Genomic DNA, 25,382 nt, shown 5'->3' with positions numbered 1-25,382 from the left:
CAAATTTTTGACTCTATCTTTATGAAACTTGGTTAGAATGTTAATCATGATGATCTCAAAGTCCATTTTGAATCTTGGTCAAGTAGGATCAAAAACAAGGTCACCAGATCAAATCAAAGGAAAAGCTAGTTAACACTCTAGAGGCCACATTTCTTACATATCTTAATGAAACTTGGTCAGAATGTTAATCTTGATGATCTATAGGTCAAGATCAAATCTGGGTCAGGTGGGGGTCAAAAACTAGATCACCAGGTCAAATCAAAGGAAAAGCTTGTAAACACACTAGAGGCCACATTTATGACTGTATCTTCATGAAACTTAGTTAGAATGTTAATCTTGATGATCTTTAGGTCAAGTTCGAATCTGGGTCATGTGGGGTTAAAAACTAGGTCACCGGGTCAAATCAAAGGAAACTTTAGTTAACACTTTAGAGGCAACATTTACGACCATATCTTAATGAAACTATCTTGATGATCTTTAGGTTTATAGGTCAGGTGAGTGATACAGGGCCTCCATGGCCCTCTTGTTCTTTGCAAGATCCATAGTCTAACATTATCCTGAAGTTTTTGTTGAAGTACTTAAAAGTCTGCCTGGCATTTGTATATGTACAGTAGTTCAGTAGAAAAGGAATAATACTGGTATATGTTGGAGGTTCTAGACAGAATCAGTCATATGTATAAATGTACACATTATGTTTCTGAGGTTAATATCGTCACGACCTTATTATTAAATGAACCATGCCATGAGAAAACCAACATAGTGGGTTTGCGACCAGCATGGATCCAGACCAGCCTGCGCATCCGCGCAGTCTGGTCAGGATCCATGCTGTTCGCTTTTAAAGCCTACTGCAATTAGAGAAACTGTTAGCGAACAGCATGGATCCTGACCAGACTGCGCGGATGCGCAGGCTGGTCTGGATCCATGCTGGTCGCTAAACCACTATGTTGCTTTTCCCATGGCACGGCTCAAATATTTTTACAACGTGTATTATTTTACGCGCAGTAAACAGTATAAGGACACGCTATTTCTAAAATAATTATAATGTAACATAACTGTAATAATATATTTATACATTTTACTCATTTGTTACATTCATGTATGTATTTTTCATGTTTATATATATTCCAAGTACAGTCGGGACTCGCTGTCGTCTGCTGTAGTTGGCAAGATGTGACTGATTGTGTTAGAACTGGGATTCCTGCAGAAGACAGTTAATTCAGGTAACAGCATGTTATTGTAATAAGTAAATTGAAATAATATCATACTTTAAAAGCACCTTGCAGAGTTCATATGTGCCGCACCATGAGAAAACCAACGTAGTGCATTTGCGACCAGCATGGATCCAGACCAGGATCCATGCTGTTCGCTTTCAAAGCCTATTGCAATTAGAGAAACCGTCAGCGAACAGCATGGATCCTGACCAGACTGCGCGGATGCGCAGACAGGTCTGGATCCATGCTGGTTGCAAATGCACTATGTTGGTTTTCTCATGGTGCGGCTCATTATTATAAAAGTGGTTTGTACATGTCAGGGCTTATGATATAGAGTTATTTCATGAGTGTTTAAACTTTTTTCTCAAGATAGCGTGACGTTGTCTTGCCGGTAGTCTGAGGGAACAGTCAGACATGCTGTCCCCGGTACAGCCGGACAAAGTTTGACTGTTCAAAAACAAAAACTCCTATGAAATGAATGTTTTATTTCGTAAATAATTATCAAAAATGCCCAAAACTGGAAGAACAACTATATTGGTAATCAAACAGTGCTTCGAAACGCGTAACACATTCGTGGTCAGTTACACTTGTCAAAAAGACAACATATTAGTTTTTTGACTATATGTTTCAAACAAATAAGAAAATGAAAGGGCATTTATGACGCAAAATAGAAAATAGAAATGACGTCTGGCGTTGGAGAATAACAACTGTTTTCGTAAACTCGCGATTACGTTTATTTTGTTAACGCATCTACGAACCCATTGTATATGCAGTTTTAACAATGGCAGATTTTCAAATCAAGCTATATACTGTACAGGTAGCGTTTTCAAATCGAAGAGAATGCACCACCAAACTTGGTTAACCATGCGATTCTTGGAGGCACTTGGCCGCTCAGCCAGAACTCTAGTGGCCTAAAAATAAATGTCGGGAAATACGTACCTCAGGAAGGGTAAAACCCACAAAACCACGTTTGCGCTTAATAACCGGTCGACGGAGCACGGTGCTATTTTTGTAGTGTGCTTATTACCACTTGGCTGGTCAGCCGAGACGCCGTACACACTGCTGCGTGCTTTGTATTTAAATTTTGAAGTAATCTTATCGCCAGTATTTTCACACCGAAGGTTCATTCGAGGACACTTGAATTGTTGTCTAGCCGTGGTGCCACATGGCCGATCAGCTGAAACGCCAGCACACAAAAATAACTGTAGGAAAATCCGTTGATCTCCTCTGCATTAACATCCGCGTTGAAACACATTGTTGAGCGTTAATTTTATTTTCGTCTCTTTGACTGTGTAATGCACCTACTTTTTAAACAATTGAAATAAGGAGACCTTGAAGAATGCCTTATAAGAAAAGGGATTTAGAAATTATATAACAAAACTAAAGAAAGTGAACGGACTTATTTAATTCAGGCGTTGTTATACTTATGGAGGACATTTTGTCGTGTTTCGAGCACGGTTTTCAGTAAAGTTTGAATTCCGAGGGGTATGGAAGAATCGGTAACTTAAATGTCACAACATCTGATCGGAACGTTTCTTGTGGCATCGTCAAACAACTTACAAGTTTACGCGAATCTAGTGTCCACAGGTTCGGCTTTCGCTGCTCGTGTGTTGTTCTGGCATTCAGGCATATACGTCGAAACAGTATTTACTATACGTAGAGGTTCGAATTTACAACCCACATGTTGACGTTTCGGAGCTAAGATGATGTACGCTATTATGAGTACTTAAATGACTCTTTTCAAACGTGCAATATAACAGTTACTGCTTCTTCAAGCTGACAAAATAATATGCATTTCTTCTGAAAAACTTTCCCATGTTGTTATTTTATTGAGTAATATATCAACAGTTGTATTCTATTTATTCAGAAGATTTAATTATTTTTAATTTATGCTTGTTTAGCTTGAAAGGCGAGGGTAATACACAATACATGCGGTCGAGTTTCATTCGCCTATAAAAACTTGTTTTCGTGTCAAATATTCTGAAATACCACACCTTAAGAGGTAGCAAGTAAATTACCCAATTTAGCGTTCAGGGGTTAGTTGATGTGTAAGATTTTCATCTTTGAATTTCAATAAATGGCCGTATTGAAAATCTACTTGGCGAAAACGGGTTTTTAATAACATAGTTATAAAGGATGTTCTCCCGAGGGGAATAATTACTTAGGAAATGCTTTCACTTTACCCCAAAATTCACATGTCGTCGTTTGATGTAACTGATAGTAACATATTTTCTGACATTATCAGTCAACAAACTTGCGTGCCATTGACCATTTTATTCAGGAATTTTATACTGAAATGTAAGATCATCCTGCCTATTGTAAACAGCGTGCATTTCTAAAAGTTGAATCTGTTACTAAGCTAATAACTGCCCTTAAAGATCATGTACATTGTTTCTACCTTTAAGAGTTAGAGTCATACCTTAAGATATACGTATAGGTATTCTTAAGGATTAATGCGAGATAAATACTATATTCTGTTTTGAAGTACTTCAGAAAGACTATACATTGACCTAGTTGGCTGTCTTTTCAACAATGTAGGAATGTCTTTCTCATTATAGGTTTTGAAAGAACGTTTTCCCCTTAAGCACTAAAGAAGCTTCTGTTTGTTTAATCAATGAATGGTGTTATAGCATTCATTCTCAGTGAAAACTTAATCCAAAATAATTCTTTTTGTAAAGAAATCCCGGCTTTCGAGTGAAATGCGAAGACCAAATAATAGTTTGAATAAATACACACACTTGTGTTGGGCTTGTTTGAAATTCACTCTTTTCAAATATGTACTGTACTTGAACCCTTAAAATTTGCGTAATGTAAACGTTTTACGTTTATTAAGACTCGTTTGCTAGTTCCAAAACATCTGTTTACCTGATGTCAGTTGGAAATCTGAAAATTTCTTTCTCAAATATTATAAAGGCTTGTTTTGACATTATTGCACTTCCAATTTGAAATTATATCTACAGCCCATAAAACTGTTTAGATACGCTGTACCTGGTTGTGTAACTGTCAAAAACATATAATTCAGAAGTATCTGCCCATAAAAAGGTATATACAAAACAGAAAAGAGATCGTTTTACACACAATGTCCTTGAATCGGGCGGCAATTCAAAACAGTTTTTGAATTAACAAAATATTTTAGTATTATTAAACAATTTATAAATAATTGTCATACAATTTCAAGTTGCAAATAATCACAGTGGCAGTGTCCATTGACAAAATACCTAAGTATGAGAAACGCCATTAACTGTTTCTTTTCCGAACATTTTTACATTTGAGCCGTGCCATGAGAAAACCAACATAGTGGGTATGCGACCAGCATGGATCCAGACCAGCCTGCGCATCCGCGCAGTCTGGTCAGGCTCCATGCTGTTCGCTTTTAAAGCCTATTGGAATTGGAGAAACTATTAGCGAACAGCATGGATCCTGACCAGACTGCGCGGATGCGCAGGCTGGTCTGGATCCATGCTGGTCGCATACCCACTATGTTGGTTTTCCCATGGCACGGCTCATTTATTGTTATGATACAATTATGTATCACGGGTCGACATGTTTTTAAATAACATTTTAATGGATTAAATGTAGAATACGAGTCAGGATCAGTTTTACATAAATCCATGTAAATCGGATTGGGTTTCTACATTTTTGTATTTCTTCACCTGTAAGAAACACTCTAATCTCTCATATTGCATGCTGTGTATGTCGGGATGTGCTACTCCGGACGTTTCGTATTGATCGACGCCTATCATGTACTTTAACAATACGAAATATGAATCAGATTACTGTATATTCTTTCAAACTAGGCCGTCCACATCGATTTATTGAAAATCAATCTTATTTCATTTACTGCTAGCGACAATTATAAACATTACCAATGAACCAAGTCGTACACTTGCACATGGTCTTGTTAGTACGCTGCTGCGAATCGCTGAGAGAACAAAATGGCGTCATATATCAAAAACATTTTAAAAGTTGATGTTTGTCCCGTTTTGTAAGTTATACCTTGTTGGAATGTCGTATATCGCATGTTACCATCTAGATTCAAGTTACCTGGAGGCTATAATGGCGGTTGACAATGTGTAATGGCGGGAATGACACTGTTGTCCAATCAGATCGCAGTATTTATTGTAAACATATATGGCAGGTAAAATTTCCTTTTTGGTTGTGGAAGGCTGGTACGCTGCAGCCATTTTGTGTCATAGTGCTCGGACAGGTTATTTTAAAAGCGTACTATTTACTTTACAGACTGTCATCGATGCCAAAGTTCCCTAACTTTCGGAAAGGACAAAAATACACTGAAAAGGAACGAGCTTCCGTTTAGTGGTAGGCGTGTTTATGGAGTGACGACACACATCAACAGCTACCTGCGCGACACAGTACGGCTGAGTGATCGCTAAACAGGTATGTGAGAGAGAAACACGGTCCATTTCTTGTTAAACTTCACGCTCTTGTGCCTCTTATTCTAAGTTTTCTTGTCAATCAGAGTCCGTCAGACTTGAACAACTCGGAATATATACAATTACATGTCAACCGAACATGTGTAACGTTAATTTAACTAATTATAACATGTGCATTTTTCAGTGTGGGACATAAACAAAACAGATCGGAGTTTTTGAGGAGTACAACAAACTCGCTTAATGTGACAAGCAAGGCCTGTTTTACTGGCCACCGGATTAAAAACTATTTTAAAGTTTTAAATGAGGATGGAAGGCAGCATGGTTCAAGTTTTAATACCTTCTACGGCTGGACTGACATCAATGGCCAATTTGTCAACCGTCGGATTGGCACCGTCGTCGACGGAACCAGGAACTTTTGCCACAGTTTCGATTCCGGTGTCAAGTTTAGGTGCAATTCCGACCACTATTCAAGCTTCTGACATCATATCTGCTGCGGCGGCCGCTGCTATACATACAAACGGCGAGCCGCCAGAGGATGACGGTGATAATGAACGGACAGACTCAAATGGTACAACTGAACACGACACTACCCTGTGTGAAACGTCAGATAATCGAATCACTGGTGTAGAAGTTAAGACTGAACCACCATCTCTAGAGGCACCACCGTTAGAAAATCCAACTCAGCTACATCCCGTAAACCTACAAGCCCATCAACTGCAGACCGCAACCCTCCTACCGACACATACCATCATAGAAATGTTGCCACAGAATCTCATCGAACATCAGCAACTTTTACAGCAGCAGCAACAACAGCTACAAGAACAGCAACAGCAGTTGCAGCAACAGTTTCAGCAGCAGCAGAGTGAACTACAGCAACAAGTGACCCAGCAACAGGAACAGTCCGGGAAACAAGGAAAGAAACAGAACCAAACCTCTGACGGTAAAGGTATGCTTTTATATTAAAGAAATGTCACTGAACATTTAAAATGTCACTGACAAACCACTATATTCCATTAACAAGAAGACAACAGCACTTTTATAGGTAACATTACGATATTTTGATCCTGCCCAAATTAGACATTCCATTCTATAAAACAAACCCAGACACGTGTGTATCAATGAGTGCAATTACAGAATGATTGAATTAAGCAGTCAGAAATGCCTCTGAACATGAATTTCGGTTGTCAAACATTGTGTCTTACATGTGTACGGGTTGTCAGACGTCCCCTCCGCCCTATCACAAAACGACCAAATGTTGCGATGTCTTCATGCATATCTCAGATATTGTTGCTTACTCGACCATTGACGATTTACAGAACCACCATGTGTCTTCGTGCATAACGTAATAAACATTTAAAGGATTTGTACAATTGTATTTTCAATGCATACAATACGGTACTGCCCAGTTGGTATTATGAATGTAAACAGTTTGCTCCCCTATTGATGTAATGGGAATGTGTGCATAAGGACATTTATTTTATTTTTACATTCATTGTATACATTTTATGACTAGAGTGAAATTGATTGGCAAACATTAGGAACATATGCAAATATCCATGTTATATTATGACATGTTTGTGCTTTATGCAAACTACATTTTGAATGACAGTTAAAGCGAACAAAAACCTCGATATTTAATGCTAACTTGCTGTTATTATGTTGAATTTTCAATCACATTCGTTTTAAAGTCCCGATAGACTGCTATAAATCATTGTGTATGTTTTTCTGTGCAAATACTTTACAAAAGAAGCCATTGTGTTTCAAAATTCTTGGCTGGACTTTTTAGTTTTGACATTGGGCAGCTATTTTACTTCAAACACAGTATTGTAAAAACGTCTAAATATAAGCCAACATTTGGAAGAGATGTCCCATTTGGACAATAAAATATAGGTATTTGCATATGGTATCCAGGGTTAACTGGTATGACTCACACATACTTGTAAACAACACTTACACAAACATTATAATATATTTATATATATATAAGCACAAAAAACATGTTTATGTACCTTCTATAAGTTCTACAGGGTGCAAATTTCAATAACTGTTTTCCTGGCAGATTTCAGTGTGTGGTATCAGCAATGTTTATAGCCTATAAAAGTCAAAATACAATATAAAAACCTTATGTATTCAATTTCAAATGGCAAGTCGTATAAACGAGATTATATTCCGATATTTGCTGATTTACAAAAACATGGATTAAATAGCTAAATATAAAACCTATCGCGGAAGACGTTCCTACGGCCTCAAGTCTGATATATATTAAAGGTGGAATATTTATGAAATTTCCACCATATTTATCAATTACTCGGTCGTGTATGAATTTATAAATGTTGAATCCTATCGCTCAAAATGTTTGAAAGCATATTTAAGTCAAACAGAATGAATTACAGACGAAATGCATTTGCGATGTGAGAGATGAAATGTATTACTTGAATATATAATTAAGGTGAAAAGGGAAAGTGGCATTTTCACATGCATATGATAATTATTTATGTATGTTTACCTGTTACCAGAACAAATTTAAAGTGGTTAAAATGTATGTTACTGGTGGCTTTTATCAAAGTTTTCACTTGCATTAAAGCGTCAGTATGTCTTTTTTTTTCACAGTTTCTACGTCATACTAGCGCTCCTTTCATAAATGATTATAGTTTGGTACTTAAAAAAATATAAGTATTGTGAAAATGCAAAAAAAAAAAATCTGAAATCAACCTAGCAAGATTTATAGCAAATGTTTTCTCTCATTAAGTAATAACATTTCGAAGTCTTGCTTGAGGAGGGATCAGTTATAAAACTTACCTAAAGTATAAGTACCAAAACGTCATCTTATAAAACCATGTAGATCAAACTTTCATTAGGGTGTACCTTATTTAAGTGTATGTTCCATTTGATTTGATGCGTCATTAAAAGCATAAAAAGCCATACAAATATTACTAATAATATGAAACTATGAAAAGTGTTTTATGAAGCTGATCATTTTGTATGATAACTTTATGCCCTGGTGAAAAAGTCTGGCTCCCACCAACACAGTTTGAACACTACCAGGACCCAGTCTAGCCAGCTGATCATTTGATTGCATGAGCAACATAAAATGAATCGTTAAAAGTTACGGGAAACAATCACATAAAACGATATTATAAGTACTTGTCCTAGTAAGTGTTGCTCTTGAAATATGTTTCAGGCATTTTAACATTTAAATATTTCTTATTCAGTTGGTATCTCTTTCTTTAAAATGATATGATTAGGTCAAACATTACATCTTGAACCTTTGGTATTTTATTGTAACATACATAATATTTTTTGGTGGACCCATGCCCATTTTTAGCTCCACTGTTCGGAGAAGAGGGGGGCTATTCTACTCGCCCCGGCGTCGGCGTCGGTGTGAGCTTTCTTGGTTAAAGTTTTTCGGCAACCTTTGTTTTTCTGTCATATCTTTGTTACTATTGCTTATATCATACTGTAACTTCACATAAACATTGTCCAGCATACAAACAAAGTATGTGCAGGGGCTAGGCCCATTATACCAAAGGTCAAGGTCACCAAGGTGTTATACTTGGGTTATTTTTAAGGTTAAAGTTTTTCGGCAACCTTTGTTTTTCTGTCATATCTTTGTTACTATTGCTTATATCATACTGTAACTTCACATAAACATTGTCCAGCATACAAACAAAGTATGTGCAAGGGCTAGGACCATTATACCAAAGGTCAAGGTCACCAAGGTGTTATACTTAGGTTATTTTTAAGGTTAAAGTTTTTCGGCAACCTTTGTTTTTTTGTAATATCTTTGTTACTATTGCTTATATCTTACTGTAACTTCACATAAACATTGTACAGCATACAAACAAAGTATGTGTAGGGGCTGGGCCCATTATACCCAAGGTCAAGGTCATCAAGGTGTTATACTTGGGTTATTTTTAAGGTTAAAGTTTTTCGGCAACCTTTGTTTTTCTGTCATATCTTTGTTACTATTGCTCATATCTTACTGTAATTTCACATAAACATTGTCCAGCATACAAACAAAGTATGTGCTGGGGCTGATCCCATTATACCCAAGGTCAAGGTCACAAAGTTATACTTGGAATTATTTTCATGTTAATTTTTTTTGAAAACTTTTTTTATAGACATATCTTTGGCTCTTTAAAAGATAATGATTTGAAATTGAAAATATTTCTTTATAATGTGTGTTACAATCCACATAACTCTAATTGTATTTTGGACAGAATTATGCCCCTTCCATACTTAATTTTTTTTGGCAATCTTCGCTTTCTTGATGTTACTTTAGTACAATATAAGATAAAGACTTGAAATGTATCTTTATCATCATCATCATCATCTGCATGAGTGGTAACAATCCCCATAACTCTGATTTGTATTTTTGACCAAATTATGCCTCTTTCATACTTAAATTTTTTGATAATCTTTTTTGCTGGACATAACTTTGATACTATATAAGGTTATGACTTGAAACTCAAAATATATTTTTACCATCATCATCTGCATGTGTGGTAATAATCCCAATAACTCTAGTTTGTGTTCTTGACAGAATTATGCCTCTTGATGTTTCTTCCTTTTAAAGTAGAGGTCTCTTATTGAGACATATATTCATTTTACTGTTAAATCGCCGAATAGTGGAGCGCGCTGTTTTACGGACAGCTCTTGTTACACTTTCCAAATTGTCCACTTTTACCACGAACGTTTTTAAATATTACTTTATATGACACAATTTATATATTTTCGCAAGTACTGCTCTATATCAATTATTAATATATGTACATGACAATGACCACTTTGGGTTTCAAGTTTTTCGTAGTATTAAAATTCAAATTTATGTAAATTTCTGTATCATTTGCTGTTGAGAGTTAAGGAATACTGTAAGCCAGGGATATTGAAAAGATGATTACTACTACACTGTATGTCACACATGTCATTAAACAACAGACGGTGTATATATATTATATACATATTTCATTCTGCAACAGATATGTTGTAATGGCGGTAGAGAGCAGTATTTCGCTTCTATAATAATCGTGCATATTTTATAAACTGACGTTTAAAGTCCTCAATTCCCACACATATTCTTCACATTTTTACGACAGCGATAGGCCACTTAACACCCATAATTCTTTTTAATCATAGAAAATAACAGAGTAGGATTTTACGCGACCATTTATAAATACCCTGTAGAAGCAAGAAAGTTTTAAACCGTAGTGTTAACGGATACACAATACAGTATTGTTGTTCTACCCGGGGTAACTGCCGCCTTAGGCAATAGGTGTTAGATTTACAGATAATTATTTCGGAATTTCAGCAAGCCGACTTTGAAACAACAATAGCTATAGCCAGAGGGTAATTGACCACTTCATAACATGCTTTTGGACCGTTATATACATTGACACTAATGTTTTAGCACAGATATTTTTATATTACATCATATGAATAATTATAGTCTCATTCGTATACATATTCAAATAAAAAGCATGAAAAAAAATCACACAAGATATGCTCAATATGCCGTCTAAAACCGGAGAAAACGATTATATGGTTATCCGCTTTAGAATTGTAAGAGGCATTTTAGATCATTTTACATTAAATATTTACATTAAAACTTCTCGCGTATGTCAATCTAAGACACTTGTCCGCACTTCTTCTCTCTTCACAAGACAAGTTCTCTATATAAATTTTGTCACCAGCGCGCCAACCCATCAAGATTCCCTTGCTCTAAGAATGTACTCGGCATTTTTGCACAAAACGTACCAGTCACTGAACCGTGTTTCAACTGTCTGACTTCGGGTGAACGATGCTTGAACTAGACAGACCATTTTCATGCACCAGAGTTCTGCAGTGTTTCCTGCTATATCGGACTTCAGATATTTAATACTCACTAAATACTCCATTCTCACAGATCTCAGAGGCCTACAGTGGTTCTCTGGCTCGAATTGGGACTATGTCGGACATTTGATTACTGAGAAAATATTTAGTGAGAACGTTTTTTTTTTACTTGTTAGAAATCCAAATTCATAAGAACACTATTCTCACGAACATGTATGACTGTAAGTTCCGCAATGTTTGCAGTTCAAGAAACAGGGGCAACTTCCCCAAGGTTTCCATCGAATTTCTGTCCTTCTCGTCCAGTAGGCTATTTTAAACCGATTACATTGCAGTGTTAAATATAAACTATTGAACAGGGTAGGATGACCATTGCCACCTCGGGCTACTTTAACTGGACACACGCAATCCCGGACAATGGTCAGTCCGACAACCGGTGTCAAATATCCACTGTCAATGTGAGGACAGTGTGAATGGGAAAGAAATTGCCAATTTCGATTATAACACTTGAATGCAAATGGAATATTTCTTACTGAAAGATGTTTCATATGTATACATGTTAACCTCTGCCCCGGGCTTTAAAACGTCGTCATGACTCCGGTGCATCACCAAACAGAGCTGTTCAAAGCGTCATGTCTAAGATGAAAACAGAGATTACTCCAGTTTCCATCAAAATGTTAAAATTTAATGTTTAAAAGAGTAAAAGTATGTTTCGTATCTTCACAATACTTAATGGGACTTTGATTTTAGTTCAAAGCAAACGGCGGCTTTAAACATCCTCTTAAAGTTGTAGGCTTTAGATGTTTTTTTATTTGAAAAAAAAACAAACAAATCCAACATATTTTGTTTAAAGGAGAAAAAACAGCATCATTCGCCTTAAGGTGAGTAATTGAAGAGGAAATCATAAGTTCTTTCGAAGAACAGTTGAAACATATTAATTATACGATGAGAAATGAAATAAGTTAACCTCACTTTACTGTGTTGACATTTCAAGAAAAATTAATGTCTAAAATTGCATAATTTTATTGTCTAGATTCAGTTTTGAAACATTAAAATGAAGTAAACAGTTGTCAAGCGTTGACGTGTCCCATCTGTAGACAAGTAGCACATGCCCCTCCTGACATACCATGTAGATCAGATACTCATCTTTAATATAACTTACACAAACAGTCACATCTGTTCTTGTCAAAGTTTATTAAATAATTTCAAAGTTACCATAATTATTATTTCTATTTGTCCTTTTGTTTCTTTAATGCACAACTACCATTTGTTAAACGTCATTCTACATTTTCTTCAAAGTGTTTGAAACCGTCCTAGTCAGCATTACCATGGACTTTTTTTATTTGTTAAGAAAAAATGTCTAATTTCCATTTATTTTAGACAGTTTCGCTGAAAATAAGATAACCTTCATCTAAGATTCACCGGCAAGTATTTATATGAGTTTCGTTGCGCAACCTTGTTTTGTGGATTAACACTTACCCTGCTAAATTTCTATAATGAATTTGTCCATCTTTCAATTTGGACAGTGCCATTAACTGTTAAAAGGGGTGTTTACCAAAAAGATACTGACTGAATGGCGAACAGTGCAGACCATGATCAGACTGCACGGATGTGCAGGCTGATCTTGGTCTGCACTGGTCGCAAAGGCAGAATCACTTGTCGCCAGCAGGCTAAGGGTTAAATTCCATTTCATTGAAGTTAGATATGTTCTTTTAGTTGAATTTTGTATAAGTTACTGTTACGTGTTGCTTTTTAAAGATTTAGTTCTCCTTACTTTACTTACAAACTTTAGTTTTAAACTCGTCTTGATCAGTACTTAGTAATGTTTATAAAGAAAGTACGAACCACATTGCTGGAGCTGTCGTTTTAAACATTTGTTGTTGTTGTTGTGAAATATCACTTTCTCCTGGTGTAAAGTTTAATGGTGTATTTATGTTTCATTTATGCACATCATAACAAGACATTATAGTTACATAATGTATCCCAAATCAGGGCACACCTATTACACGAATTGAATGTAAGAAGACAAATATTATTTATACTACCAAATTGAAAATTAGCAGTGATCAAAATAAAGCTAAGACTTATCACAGAAGCTAGGTAATATTTCACAAGCACCATTAGAGCATAGAGGTACCATGAATCACCGATCAGTCCAAAATTTTAAATAAAACTGTGAAGTAGCTGATAGTAAAGATGAAAATATGGTAGATGTCACAATAATTGTACAGTGATTGATATTTAAAAAAATTGAATAAGAACTAACCACAGGGGTAAATAAAGTATTGAAAATATAGTTTTGAATAGGCTATATAGAGTTGCCCATGCTGATTCATGGATATACAACAGAAAATATGCCTTTTCAATTTATACACGTACTTAACTTGTAATATGCCATAATCAAAGTGCAGTTAGTACAGAGTACGCTTGTCTGTCCTATGTCTTACTGCTAGGTAGTTTCCGTGCAACTGAAAGGTCGAATAAAAATATTTGACCGCGATTGTTTAATTTCCGTATGTACAGGTTCTTAATAACCCCTCCCCCCCCCCCCCCCCCGTCCCCCCATATTTCCCTGAATACGAAATCTGCTTTTAAAGTTCAAAGGGCTTTTTATTCAATTCTTAGTTGCTTTCTGGGATATAAGATCACTGATACTCTCTGGCAAAACACGGCTTATTTCGGTATTGTACGGCTATATGAGCTATAAGTTTGTTTTCTTGAAATGTAGATTGATGAAAAAAATCAGTAAAATTAAGCTACAACATTCACATTCCACGTATGTTTTTGCTCTCACTTCTGTATCACAAGAGTGTATAAAACAGCGAAAATATCTTTTACCTGTAATGGGCTAATTGACTAGAAACTATAATGATGAAAGTACATTTGATTAAAATGTTGATTATGGACCACATAGGCAATCAAACGTCTTTTTAGGGCATATCAATACTTCTATCTCATTTATTGTGGGCACATTAGCAAAGCTTTTGAAAGGAAAATTTTGATGTACCAATTTCGTTATGATGCGACGCTTTAGTACGTTTTGTTGATGAAGGGAGTTGATAACAAGAGGACCAGGTTGTTATTAATGTATGACTTTTTTATTTTTGTAAAATGAAAGTGAAGCCAGATGGCATCTTGATTTTACAAAAACACTTTTTTATGCCTGTTTGGAAATTGGTTTGGTGAGTTGTCAATGAAATTATCTAAAACAGAGGAAAAAGGAAATAGATGTTGCCAAATGTCTTGGGAGGGAACAGGCTGTGAACCAATCAAACGTGCAGATAGCAGACATGCTGTGCACCAACAATACGTGTGAATAGCAGACAGGCTGTCTCATGGTTTGTTATTTTCAGAAAGAAGACAAAACAGGAAGCAGGCTGTTGGTGTTTAATTTTAAGCGTTTTTAATCCTCACAATTTCGCGAAATCCAGACATTTAACGTAAACTTTTTTTGCAAGATGCATTAAAAACATAGCACAAATCAATGTTGATGCATTACAACAACTTCTGTCAATGATAGTAGGTCTTAACAAACTAAAATGTTCTGAAAGTAGTCGCCGGGTGGAACTGTTGTATGACAAACACACTGTATTTTTGTAACTGGAATATCTAAAGTGCTGTTGAAATACTGTTGCTGTTTTATAGATCTTAATATAGTTTTTTTAATTAAATTGCACCCGTATAAGTTAGCCCATCCCGTAAGGAATACTGCAGCTAAATCCTCACGATCATCGAGATGACAGCACGTATTATTTCAGGAGGGCAAAGGTTGACCGTAATAGCAACCCTTATGGTTTCGGGGACACAGTAACTGTACCTGCAGGTATCTTAATAACATATTACAGGTTCCCTCCTTTTGCATGTAGCAGGTTGATGTAATAAATGTCAACAGAGAAACGTTGACATATTGCCAATTGTGGTACTGTACCAAATTTCGACCAGAGTTATACTTGATAAAGAATGCTCTAGTCTAACCTTTGTTCTGTCATCTCATTTAATATAGGAGGATTCGTTTTACACAAAAGGTTTCAAATCTAATTGAACCGAAATTACACACCGGCAAAATTAAATCGTTTATTTGCATTTTATCGAGTTCATCAGAAACTTTATATGTTCACAATAAGAAACCAGACTCTGTACCATATTGAAGCGGAATAAATATGTTGTCAATGTGCAAAGAGGTCGGGTATACTTTACGGCAATCGTTTATTTCCACGGTGTCGTTTACGACATAGGATTTTTTTTCTGGACAATAAACGTATAAAACGTGCTAGTTTATTACGTGCAAATTAAGCAGTATCACCTTTTAACGTTTGTTATCAGTCGTCTTTTTTTCCAAACAAAAATGGAATTGATATTTAACCAGTCCACGTTTTCACTTTATGACTAGATTTTTTTTCAAGGTTTTTCATAACAAGTCGAAGTCAAATGGCAATAAATGTAGTTTTGTTGTGTACAGGATAATTGTACAACATATATTTCAGTGCAATGTGCGCCGGTCCCACATGAAGGTAAACGTTTTATCTTCTAACGATTTCATGCAAGGATTCAATGTTAGGGTATGAGCCCATCATCATAATGATTGTTGAGATCTCTTTTCTGGGCCATTGCAACTTTCCGCAGTGTGACTGAATCTACTCCCCCTTCCTATAAAGTACAATGTATATTTGAACAGTCCAGGGAGTGACACAGTCTGGCTGTATAAGGCAGGTTGCTGCAGAGGACAGGTTGAAATTAGAACAGAATGTAAATATGGGAAGTTTGCTGACTGGCTGCTTAAGACATGCGGCTCCTTAAAGCAGGTGGCTGCGATTGAAGGTATAACTGAAGTTCTGCTATTCTGTAAGGAGAGTTATCCACCCTTATATGTTCGTTAATTATGCATATATACAGTAAATGTTATATAAGTTGAATGTTAGAAATTTGTTCGCTGACCAATATTTTCGTCATTAAATTGATTAAGTGGTGTAAATATGTTCGCCATTCAGTATTTTTTAGTAAGCACCCCTTTTAAGAGTTAATGGTACTGTCCAAATTGAAAGATGGACAAGTTCTTTATAGAAATTTAGCAGGGTAAGGGTTAAATTTCTTTCAACAGAATCAGTTGAAAGGCAATGCTAAGGATACGGAGCTGCGACTTGTACGGCCGAATACTATAGATATTAATCCCTGTGTATTTCACTTGGAATGAAAAATAGGAAGTATGATATTTTCAAATGAATGCATTTCACATTAATTTTACATAAACTCGTTTTATGACGCACTGTGCAAATATGAAACGAGAGTAAAGAAACAATTTTGTTTGGATGCTAAAAGGCGATATGTCCTTTGACCGCACGAAGTAGGCTGCTCCGTACCATAAACGGCGGACACAATTTCTGTAGAGCTGTTTCAATGTTTTCAATAATTATGCCAACTTCAGAGGAGTATAATTCCATTGTCGCATGTCATTTTGAAATACAGAATGGACAATGTTTCTTCCAGACAGAGAATTTTTTTGGTATATTTAGGACAAGGACGTTTCAATCAACTGTTAAACACACACAAGAGATTCTGTTTCGTTGCATTCATTTGACTTCTTATAATGTTACATGGTTGTGATAAATACGAAGATATTCTTCTTATTTAATCTAGACACGGATAGCTGTATTTGTAAAAGCAATTAGTTTCACTTTCATAAAAGCGTATTTACCTGCCATTTGCTTGTCAATTTAATTTTGAGGAGACCACGTTTAAAACATTTTATTTTTTCTATCTTACGGCAGTGTTTACATACATTGCCCATTATTCGATGATAAATGGTAATGAAAATGAGTTTTATGTTAATTCAAACTTGTTATCTATAATATTTCTGTTCCGTCGTTTGAATGATAGTGTGACTATTGCTCATTCATATTCAAAATATGTTCACTTTGATGTTCTTTACCATTTAAAGAACTGACTGTTTAATCATAATTCATTTGGGTTTCCTGCTACGTCTTTATACTTTCAGCAAACCCATATTTTCAACTGTTTAATGTGATTTGAAACGTCATTTCTGCCATTATCTACCTTTTTTAACCGTCCCGATTTTTGTCATGTTAATTTTATACTTGAGACAAGAATGATGTTCTTTTTTTTCCATCTCTTCTATCCTTACAACCTTTTAGAAATTGTGGCAGCCGAACATTTCTTTTCTCAACCAGGCTTCAGACTTGTTAGTAATACTTCTTAAAAGTGTCATTGGCCTTATTACGACTAAAAACTGTGCATTCATTCCAAAAATGTTATTCTCGTTTCGATAATATTCTCATGGTCGCATTTGATATAGTACGGTATAGGCTTCTGTCGAAATTGGATAAATTTTCTGAACTGAATTTGGATGGGCCATATTTTTGAACGTAAACATAATCTGATTTCGCACTTCATAGAAACTTTATAAAACACCACCGGTTACCACAATGCACACGAGGCTGTGTACCCCCTGTACAGTATCTGTTCTAGTAATAGCTCTCCCCAGGTACCGTCATGATAGCCCGTAAATACATTCTTCAGCATTTTTGTACATGATCATGTTGTTGCACACAATGAGAAAGTTTGCAAATTTGGTAAAACGAGGAAAGCACCTGCCGTTATAAATGTGACACGATCTATCTTCATGTTTTGTCCATCCCTCCACAATGACGAATGATCATTATTTTACAATCCATCACCAAACACAATGAATCGTAATCAACTGCAGTATAAATGCGGCTAAAAACAAAAGCTACGTAAATGTACACCGTTTGCAATAAAACACAATTAGTTATTCATTAATAAATATCACGTAATCAAATTTACAAGAAAAAAAGTACCACATTTGTACTAGAGTAACCTTGTCATATCTAATATTTCACACTGTTCACGGATATTATTAAAACAACTGTTTTTCTATGTATGTAGACGGATCCGGGAAGATACGTATTTCCTTATCTTTAGCGTAGGCACAGTAATATGTCAACAAACACAGAATATATCATCTCAGTAGTGTACACAGTCTATGGATATTTCACTTGAGATTTGTCACCATGTTATTTTGACTGTAACATTACACTTCATTGAATGTCCGTTGCTTGTTTGTGCACAAGCCGACAATACCTTCTTCTATTTACCGTACCAACCCACCGTTACCTAGCCCAGACTAGTTACGCCAGCTCGATTCTCCGCCAGACCGTCAAATATAGGCCAAGTTCAGTATGTCATTGGGTGTCATGATGGCGCCGATGCATGGCCACTGCACTGACTTGCCGCTACACGGCTCAATCAGACCTTGAAAATGTCAATATAGTATGCCTCTCTTCTCTGCTCCGATAACTCTTTTTACAACTTTTTGTCATTGTACTTTACGTTATAACGGAAATTGTTTTGTTTTGCTTGAAAGAAGACTGTATGAATGGAACAACTTACAAGTAGTGGAGCGTTGACAGTGTTTTCCTTTGGCGTTATTGGGCCTTGAAACGGTATTTAAAAGACTCCGACCGTATGAACAGCATGCATTTCTCTTGTACTTTCATCGTGGTCACAACATTATTGTTGCAGTAGCGATTGCGGGTATGATTATTTTAAGAATGGCTCTTCGTTTTTGTTAACGACTTGATCAGTTTCTTCATTATGTTCATATTTTAGGTGGCTCCAGTCGATGTTTGTTGTGCGTTGATATATCACTTATTTTGCCTATACAGAAAGGAATGGTCTGAGTCGCAGTTTACATATACAACGACGACTGAAGTCGTGGGGTGAATTTAAAGTGCGGGTTTATAAAACATGTCTTTCAAGAGATTGCATTTCATTAAATTACACACTGCTGCCATCTAGTCTCATAAAAGGCCCCCAGGTGTGATTTCATCCAAACCATGCGAATGGCTTTCTAAACAGGTCCTTTTACACAGATTATGGGGCGGGCTGGAATGTGAAAGAATGTTATACGGGGTTTAGAAATAGTGGACGAATATATAATGTTTTATAATTGACAGCGTCTCTGTTAACAGAAAATTACTTAGTTTACATTACAAATGTTAAGTTTCCATAGACACGGGCATAAAGCCAGGTTTTATATATGGAAATAAAATAACCACATTCTATTCAAATTTTAAATATATCTTTTTGATTGGTTCTGTCCGTCTGGCACGACCATTGTAGTTACATTGAGATATTTGATAAATTAACCGTTTGTATATTAACAGTTGGGAATATAGTTTCGAACAGTGACAGAATGTCAATAGATGTATTTGAATTTTGCTCTTCGAGACAGACATGTAAAAAGTAATGTTCAGTCACTTGATGCATACTATATTTGAGATATGGGTCCACCGATCATTCCGGTATGAATTGTCAGCATTTTAACACTTCGTTTTGGTAATAAGTTAGAACAGTTTATTGTCGTTGGTATTGATTTGATGTCCCTGCTGACAACAGCTTGTTATAAGTATAACATCTCTTTACAAACCCCACATGAACAAAATAATTAAGTAAGTTTTTATAAATACACTATCTTCAGTACAATTTGTTTGATATCACCTGGTCAAAGACTTAATGCTTATTTGTAAGTTGAGCTGGTTTCTATGGAGTCCGCCGCCGAGAGCTTTATAAACCAGCATTATGTCTTAAATTGTTGGTTAAAATTCCTACAAACTTGACTAGGTCTGCGCTGTCCTTTCCAATTTTCTGACAGAATAGCCTGGCTCCACTGCAGGGAGTTTCATAGATAAACACAAACTCTTATTTTCAGTAATGTCACCTTTGATAAATAAATACTTTATAAAAGTTTTACAGGAGCAGCTAGTAGTTCTAGCATGGCATCAAAGTTGTTTCATGTCTATTTTCTATTTGATTTGGTCCACATATAATTCCGGCAGTTGTTAATATACCCCTAGTGTTGGATGTCTTGTATGTCATGTTGTTCTTTATAGAATATCAGTAAAAACATCGTGGTTATATATACCTAACATTCACTTGCTTCTTTGTTGCAAAAACATCTGGTAAATATAGTATTGTCATAAATCTTGAAAGAATGGTGTTATATTTAGATTTACATAGAGATAACAATTTCTTTTCATCATAGAACCTTTTGACCCAAAAATATTTACAATACATTTATTCCGAAAACTTTTAATATAGAAGTTGTGAGATTAAAATCAGATATTCTTTCATTTCTACGGAAGGCTATTTACATATATTTTTAAAAAAGGTATTTTGTTTGGAAGGCGAATTTACCCACGTAATTTTTGAAAAGAATATTTTTTTTTGTCATCCAGTGATATCTATTATTTCTGTATTGTAGCATATTCAAGTAGTTTTCAACATGGTTTTGCTATTATTATTCTCATTGTTAATGCTTCTTTTTAGCAAACCTTCTTTTAAAGTTTAATTAACCTAAATGGAATGTATTTTTTAAACAGGAAAGCTTTCAAAGAGGGTATGTTCTATAGACTAAAATAGGAGTGTGCAATTGAACTTCTAAGGCCTAGTGGTTTTCTTGCCATTTTAGCTTGTCTTTTCTGTATAACATTGAAAAATCTCCAAAGGCTGCACCATACACCGGTACCAATTTTAAATGCCTGTAACTTTTATTTTCTTGAAGAATATGGACAGAGCTGAATAAAAATCAAAAGAAAAGTGGGGTCATGTTTGATGCAAGAAAATATTTTCAGTCAAACAAACGCACCGTAAAATCAGCTAAATGAGACTTTAAGTTGTAGAGGTGATGTATGACCAAAGTTTTCGTGACAAATTCTGCAATGCTACTATTTTACTATGGAAAGGCTACCCAAATGTCAAGCATAGGTCTGTCATGTGATTTTAGCAAAAAGCAAGTTACAATGAAAATTACAGAGGAAAAAATGAATCCGCCATTATTCTATACCATTTTTCCTATTTAGTGTCTGTATACCTACTTTCCTTCGGGGTATTCGGTTGTGTTCGGCTATCGTCGTCATCTGTTATGGTAAGCAGATGCGTGATAACCCTACGGGCCTTCAGATGATACTGGTTTACTTCTGATTGTTAGACGTTCCATTACTGTCAATTAGTGACTTCAAATGTTATTTACATAAAAAATTCCATTACTTGGTCTTACTAAAGGTTATTTTATCACTCAGAAATGATCTGCATGTGCTGCTGTTGTCTTTCTTACATTCAATTACACAGTGTATTCCCCCGCTTTAAACAATAGGGGACTTTCGGAGGGTGGCGCGCGGAAAGATGTATAACAAACCATGTCAGAACAAGACACACTTGATGAAAGTACGAGGTTCGACGCGAAAGAAAATATATTTCAAGCAATTTCATAATGTGTTTTATATGGTTTCAATTATGCATTGTTGCCATGCTAATGGTTATACATGAACAGTATGTTTGACCTTTGTTTAAGGTCAACAGCCGGCGGGTAATATCAGAGTCTATGAATCAATCAGCTGTCTCCTGAATGACATCGTTCATTAGACACTGACCTATATTTAGCGTGCAAAATACATAATTTCTATATACATTCATGGTAAACTTGATTGTTTAACAGCTGTATTACATTGTCACATTTGCATAGAAAGCGTCAGTTAACTACTGAATGATTGAATGTTAATTATACCTTACTGTACTACACGTATTTTAAATATTTTCTGTCAAGTTTATAAGTTTTTTTCAATGTCCGCTGAAAAAGAGTGACGTAGGTTTTTTGACGGAACTGTAGTGCGAATCACATAGTTGTATCATCATTATTTAGAGCCAGAACAGTAATAAAAATACAAATATGACGATCTAGGTAAATACATATTATTCCGGGATATTCCGAAAAATACAGACCGATGTTAGATTGTGGCTGCTTGGGGTTCGAACCGACGGCCTCTGTGCTGAGTGATAAGCTATTGATGACATAAATGAGACCTGACATCGTTTTACCTGGAAGATACCTTTTGTCGGGGCGCAGGGAATTTCACACACGTATCTATTTTATCAATAATAATCGATCGATAGACAGTTATAATTCTCCCACCTCACATGCTTTATTTATTGGTTTCTCGCTGAACTGAAAGTAATTAGCCTTCATAAATATTCAATCTTCTAATTTGCAGAGCACACCGAGCGGTCCGTATTTAATACTTGACACTACCTGCCTGATTACTTTCACAGAAATACATGTGCAAAAGACGCTACAGTCGTCGGTTTTTCAAGTTAGAATAGGTGCACGTTTGTCACGTGACCTTAAACGCTAACTTCCAAATGATTTGCCTACTAAGAGCATTTTTATGTTGGTTTTCCTAATTTCCAGGTATCTTGAATCGACTGTGTAACTTTAAATGAAACATATCCCTTTTTTAAGACACCCTGAAATAAAAATCCGCCGTGTCTTGCAAAAATATAATAACTATGTTACACGATGCTTTCGAAATACCAGATACTGTATATCTTATATGCTGATTTATTGTAAAATAAGATCTCGCCATCCTCATTTGAGTAGCATATAGTATACGAAAGCTGGCTTAATTGAATTTTCTTGTTATTCGCATGGTTTAACAATTTTATTGAATCCTAGAAATGCAGTGGATTATCTGCTTCCGTATACTCGGAATAATGGTCCTCTAAAATGGCTCTAATCAGGCAGTGCGGCAGGAAAAAAGAACATTGTACAGTGTTGGCAGAATTGTTATATTGTACATTGTTTATACATTTGTTCGCAGTCCCTGGCTGAATGCTTTACTCTGAAAATTATATCAGTTAAATTGTAAGTCTGAGATAAAACATATTGTGGGTTTTGTAACTTCTTTGTATCCACATGTTTTTGTTCGTATTTGGTGTCGCCCCAAAGTTGGTAGTAGGCTTTTCTTCCGTTCTTAGAAGTTATCTTTTGTTAGATTTATTTTCACTAATGGCATTTGCCTCACCTGAGCCTAAAGTGCTCAATTTGGACTATTGTGGCCCCCAACCCCGCCCAATTGTGTCTCTTAAAGCCAAACACTAAGTCACTAGATCAAAGCATTGGAAAACCGGCCAAGGAAGTGTATAATTTACATGATGTCAAAAAGTAGGCCTCCACTCTAGAGGCCACCATTGCCAAATCATTTAACAACCTTATTATCACTTTAAAGGCAACCATTTCCATCAGATCTTCATGATACTTGTTCAGAATATTTGCCGGTTTAAAATCTTGGATAAATATGTAATTGGGTCACTTTGGTGAAATTCTATGCCACTAAATCAAGTTCAAACAATTTCCGAGAAATGTTTCTTTGGTGGCCTAATACCAAGTTTGTTCACATTATTGCAGGCCACCAGAGAGGGTAGTCATTTGTTCATGTATATGAAACATTTTCCATATGCATATAGTGGAAGCTTCAAAAGTCTTCTTGCTGAAAACGTCGGCCCAATTTCAAAATAATTTCACTGATGTTTTCCGTGCGTGAATTTCTTCCAAACTTGGTCAAGCAATCTGCGAAACTTGTGTGAGTTATCTAGGGCCATCATGAAAATGCATTTTAACATGACTTTTTGTGTTTCATGCGGCTGTATGTTAAAAGTATCTTCCCGTGGACTACAAAAAGTTGATTTAAGAGACACTTGCTGTCATCATTTGACAAAGTTTGTAATAGTTTTGTCATTTCTTTTGAATTTTGAAGATTACTATATGTTGTAAGTACAACAAATGTTTTAAAATATTCTGTTAACTTCATACGCAAACAGCTGGTTGGCATTGCAGTGCTAAAAACGATCATAAATGTCCAGAGTAGGACAGCACATTACGATCTCCATTAAAAAGTTTCAAAACTACGATAATCAAAGAATCTCTCGTCTCGGCGTTTTGCAGCGACTATGCAAGGGAAGTAATACATACAGTTTTATGTTTAAGTTTTCTACAGTTTCGGCAGATTTATTCCCCATAGTAGTAAATTTTGTGTTCTCTGTATTGTTGCAGAAACGAAATATATATATTATACACGCCAACTTGATGTATTTTATGACAAAATAAAGGAACATTTGTATGTATAAACATGTACGCATTGAATTTTAGAATGCAGTGCAAATATTCTATAAATAATTAATAACTCAATAATTAAGAAAATATACATGCGTTCCTAATTAGTAACTCAGTTATGGTGGTACTAAAGAGTTACCATACCAGACCTTCAAGATCATAGTTTTGTCTGTAGAAAGCCTGTCAAGAAGTATATTTCAGTATCAAATGCTTTATTAATAATAAAGCGAAATATTGCTATAAAATGTAATTCATGTGTTCATAAATCATGGGTAGCACAAATGCCTCAATGGTATCTTGATGTATCATATTAAAACCGAAGAATAGGAAAAATTGAACCAAAGTATATTACTTTGTCACCTCTGCAGAGAAAAGTACTGTATGACATTCCACATGCTCCTGTGTTTATATTCTGTTATCTAGTGAACTCAGCAAAGGGAGATAACACCAATCCACGAATGGGACAAATGCAGTTGTGTGACAAAAAGATTGTTTGGTGTTATTCATTCTTTAAGGGGAAGTTGTCAGTTTCTTATCAAGAATAAGTTCATACTAAATCCAGCACCCTGGTAACATTAATGATAACTGATACTGAATTTATTTCAGACTTTGGAACGTCTTTTATACATGTTATACAAAACAATGAATTGCTGGTTTGAAACATAAGAAATATTACTGTTGGAAATGGCATTGAATATAAAAGCCTATACAATAACTATTTGGAAAATGTTTAGGAAAAACATGGGAGGTGACATTTTCAAACACATATTACTTTAAATGCACTTGAGATGTGCTATATTACACGTAAATGCAGTTGCTGGCGTTGCACTAACCGTCCCATTAAATACGCGCTTGGAGAAGAATTTTGAAAAAAAAATGGAAATACAAAAGCAATAATTGGTTATAAAAACGCTAAAAATTGATGTGTTAAAATTTGATGGCGAACATTTACGTCAAGACTTCGATGATCTC

The 25,382-nt window shown here is 35.5% G+C and overlaps 1 protein-coding gene across 7 annotated transcripts in view; it reads left to right on the top strand.

The window, feature by feature from the left end:
- LOC123564404 (paired box protein Pax-5-like) overlaps positions 1-25,382 on the top strand; it is an 86,196-nt gene that overhangs the window by 4,003 nt on the left and 56,811 nt on the right. For 4 of the 7 annotated variants that reach the window (XM_045357961.2, XM_045357960.2, XM_045357955.2 and 1 more), the window contains exons 4-6: positions 1,135-1,220; positions 5,451-5,606; positions 5,787-6,548. In XM_045357961.2, coding sequence (XP_045213896.2) covers positions 5,903-6,548 — 646 coding nt within the window. In that variant the 5' untranslated portion in view covers positions 1,135-1,220; positions 5,451-5,606; positions 5,787-5,902. The other 3 variants (XM_045357958.2, XM_045357956.2, XM_045357957.2) reach the window with 3 other exon arrangements.

This window comes from Mercenaria mercenaria, chromosome 2 (genome assembly GCF_021730395.1).
Source record: "Mercenaria mercenaria strain notata chromosome 2, MADL_Memer_1, whole genome shotgun sequence".
Taxonomy (NCBI): domain Eukaryota; kingdom Metazoa; phylum Mollusca; class Bivalvia; order Venerida; family Veneridae; genus Mercenaria; species Mercenaria mercenaria.
This window is presented reverse-complemented; position numbering and strand designations above follow the sequence as displayed.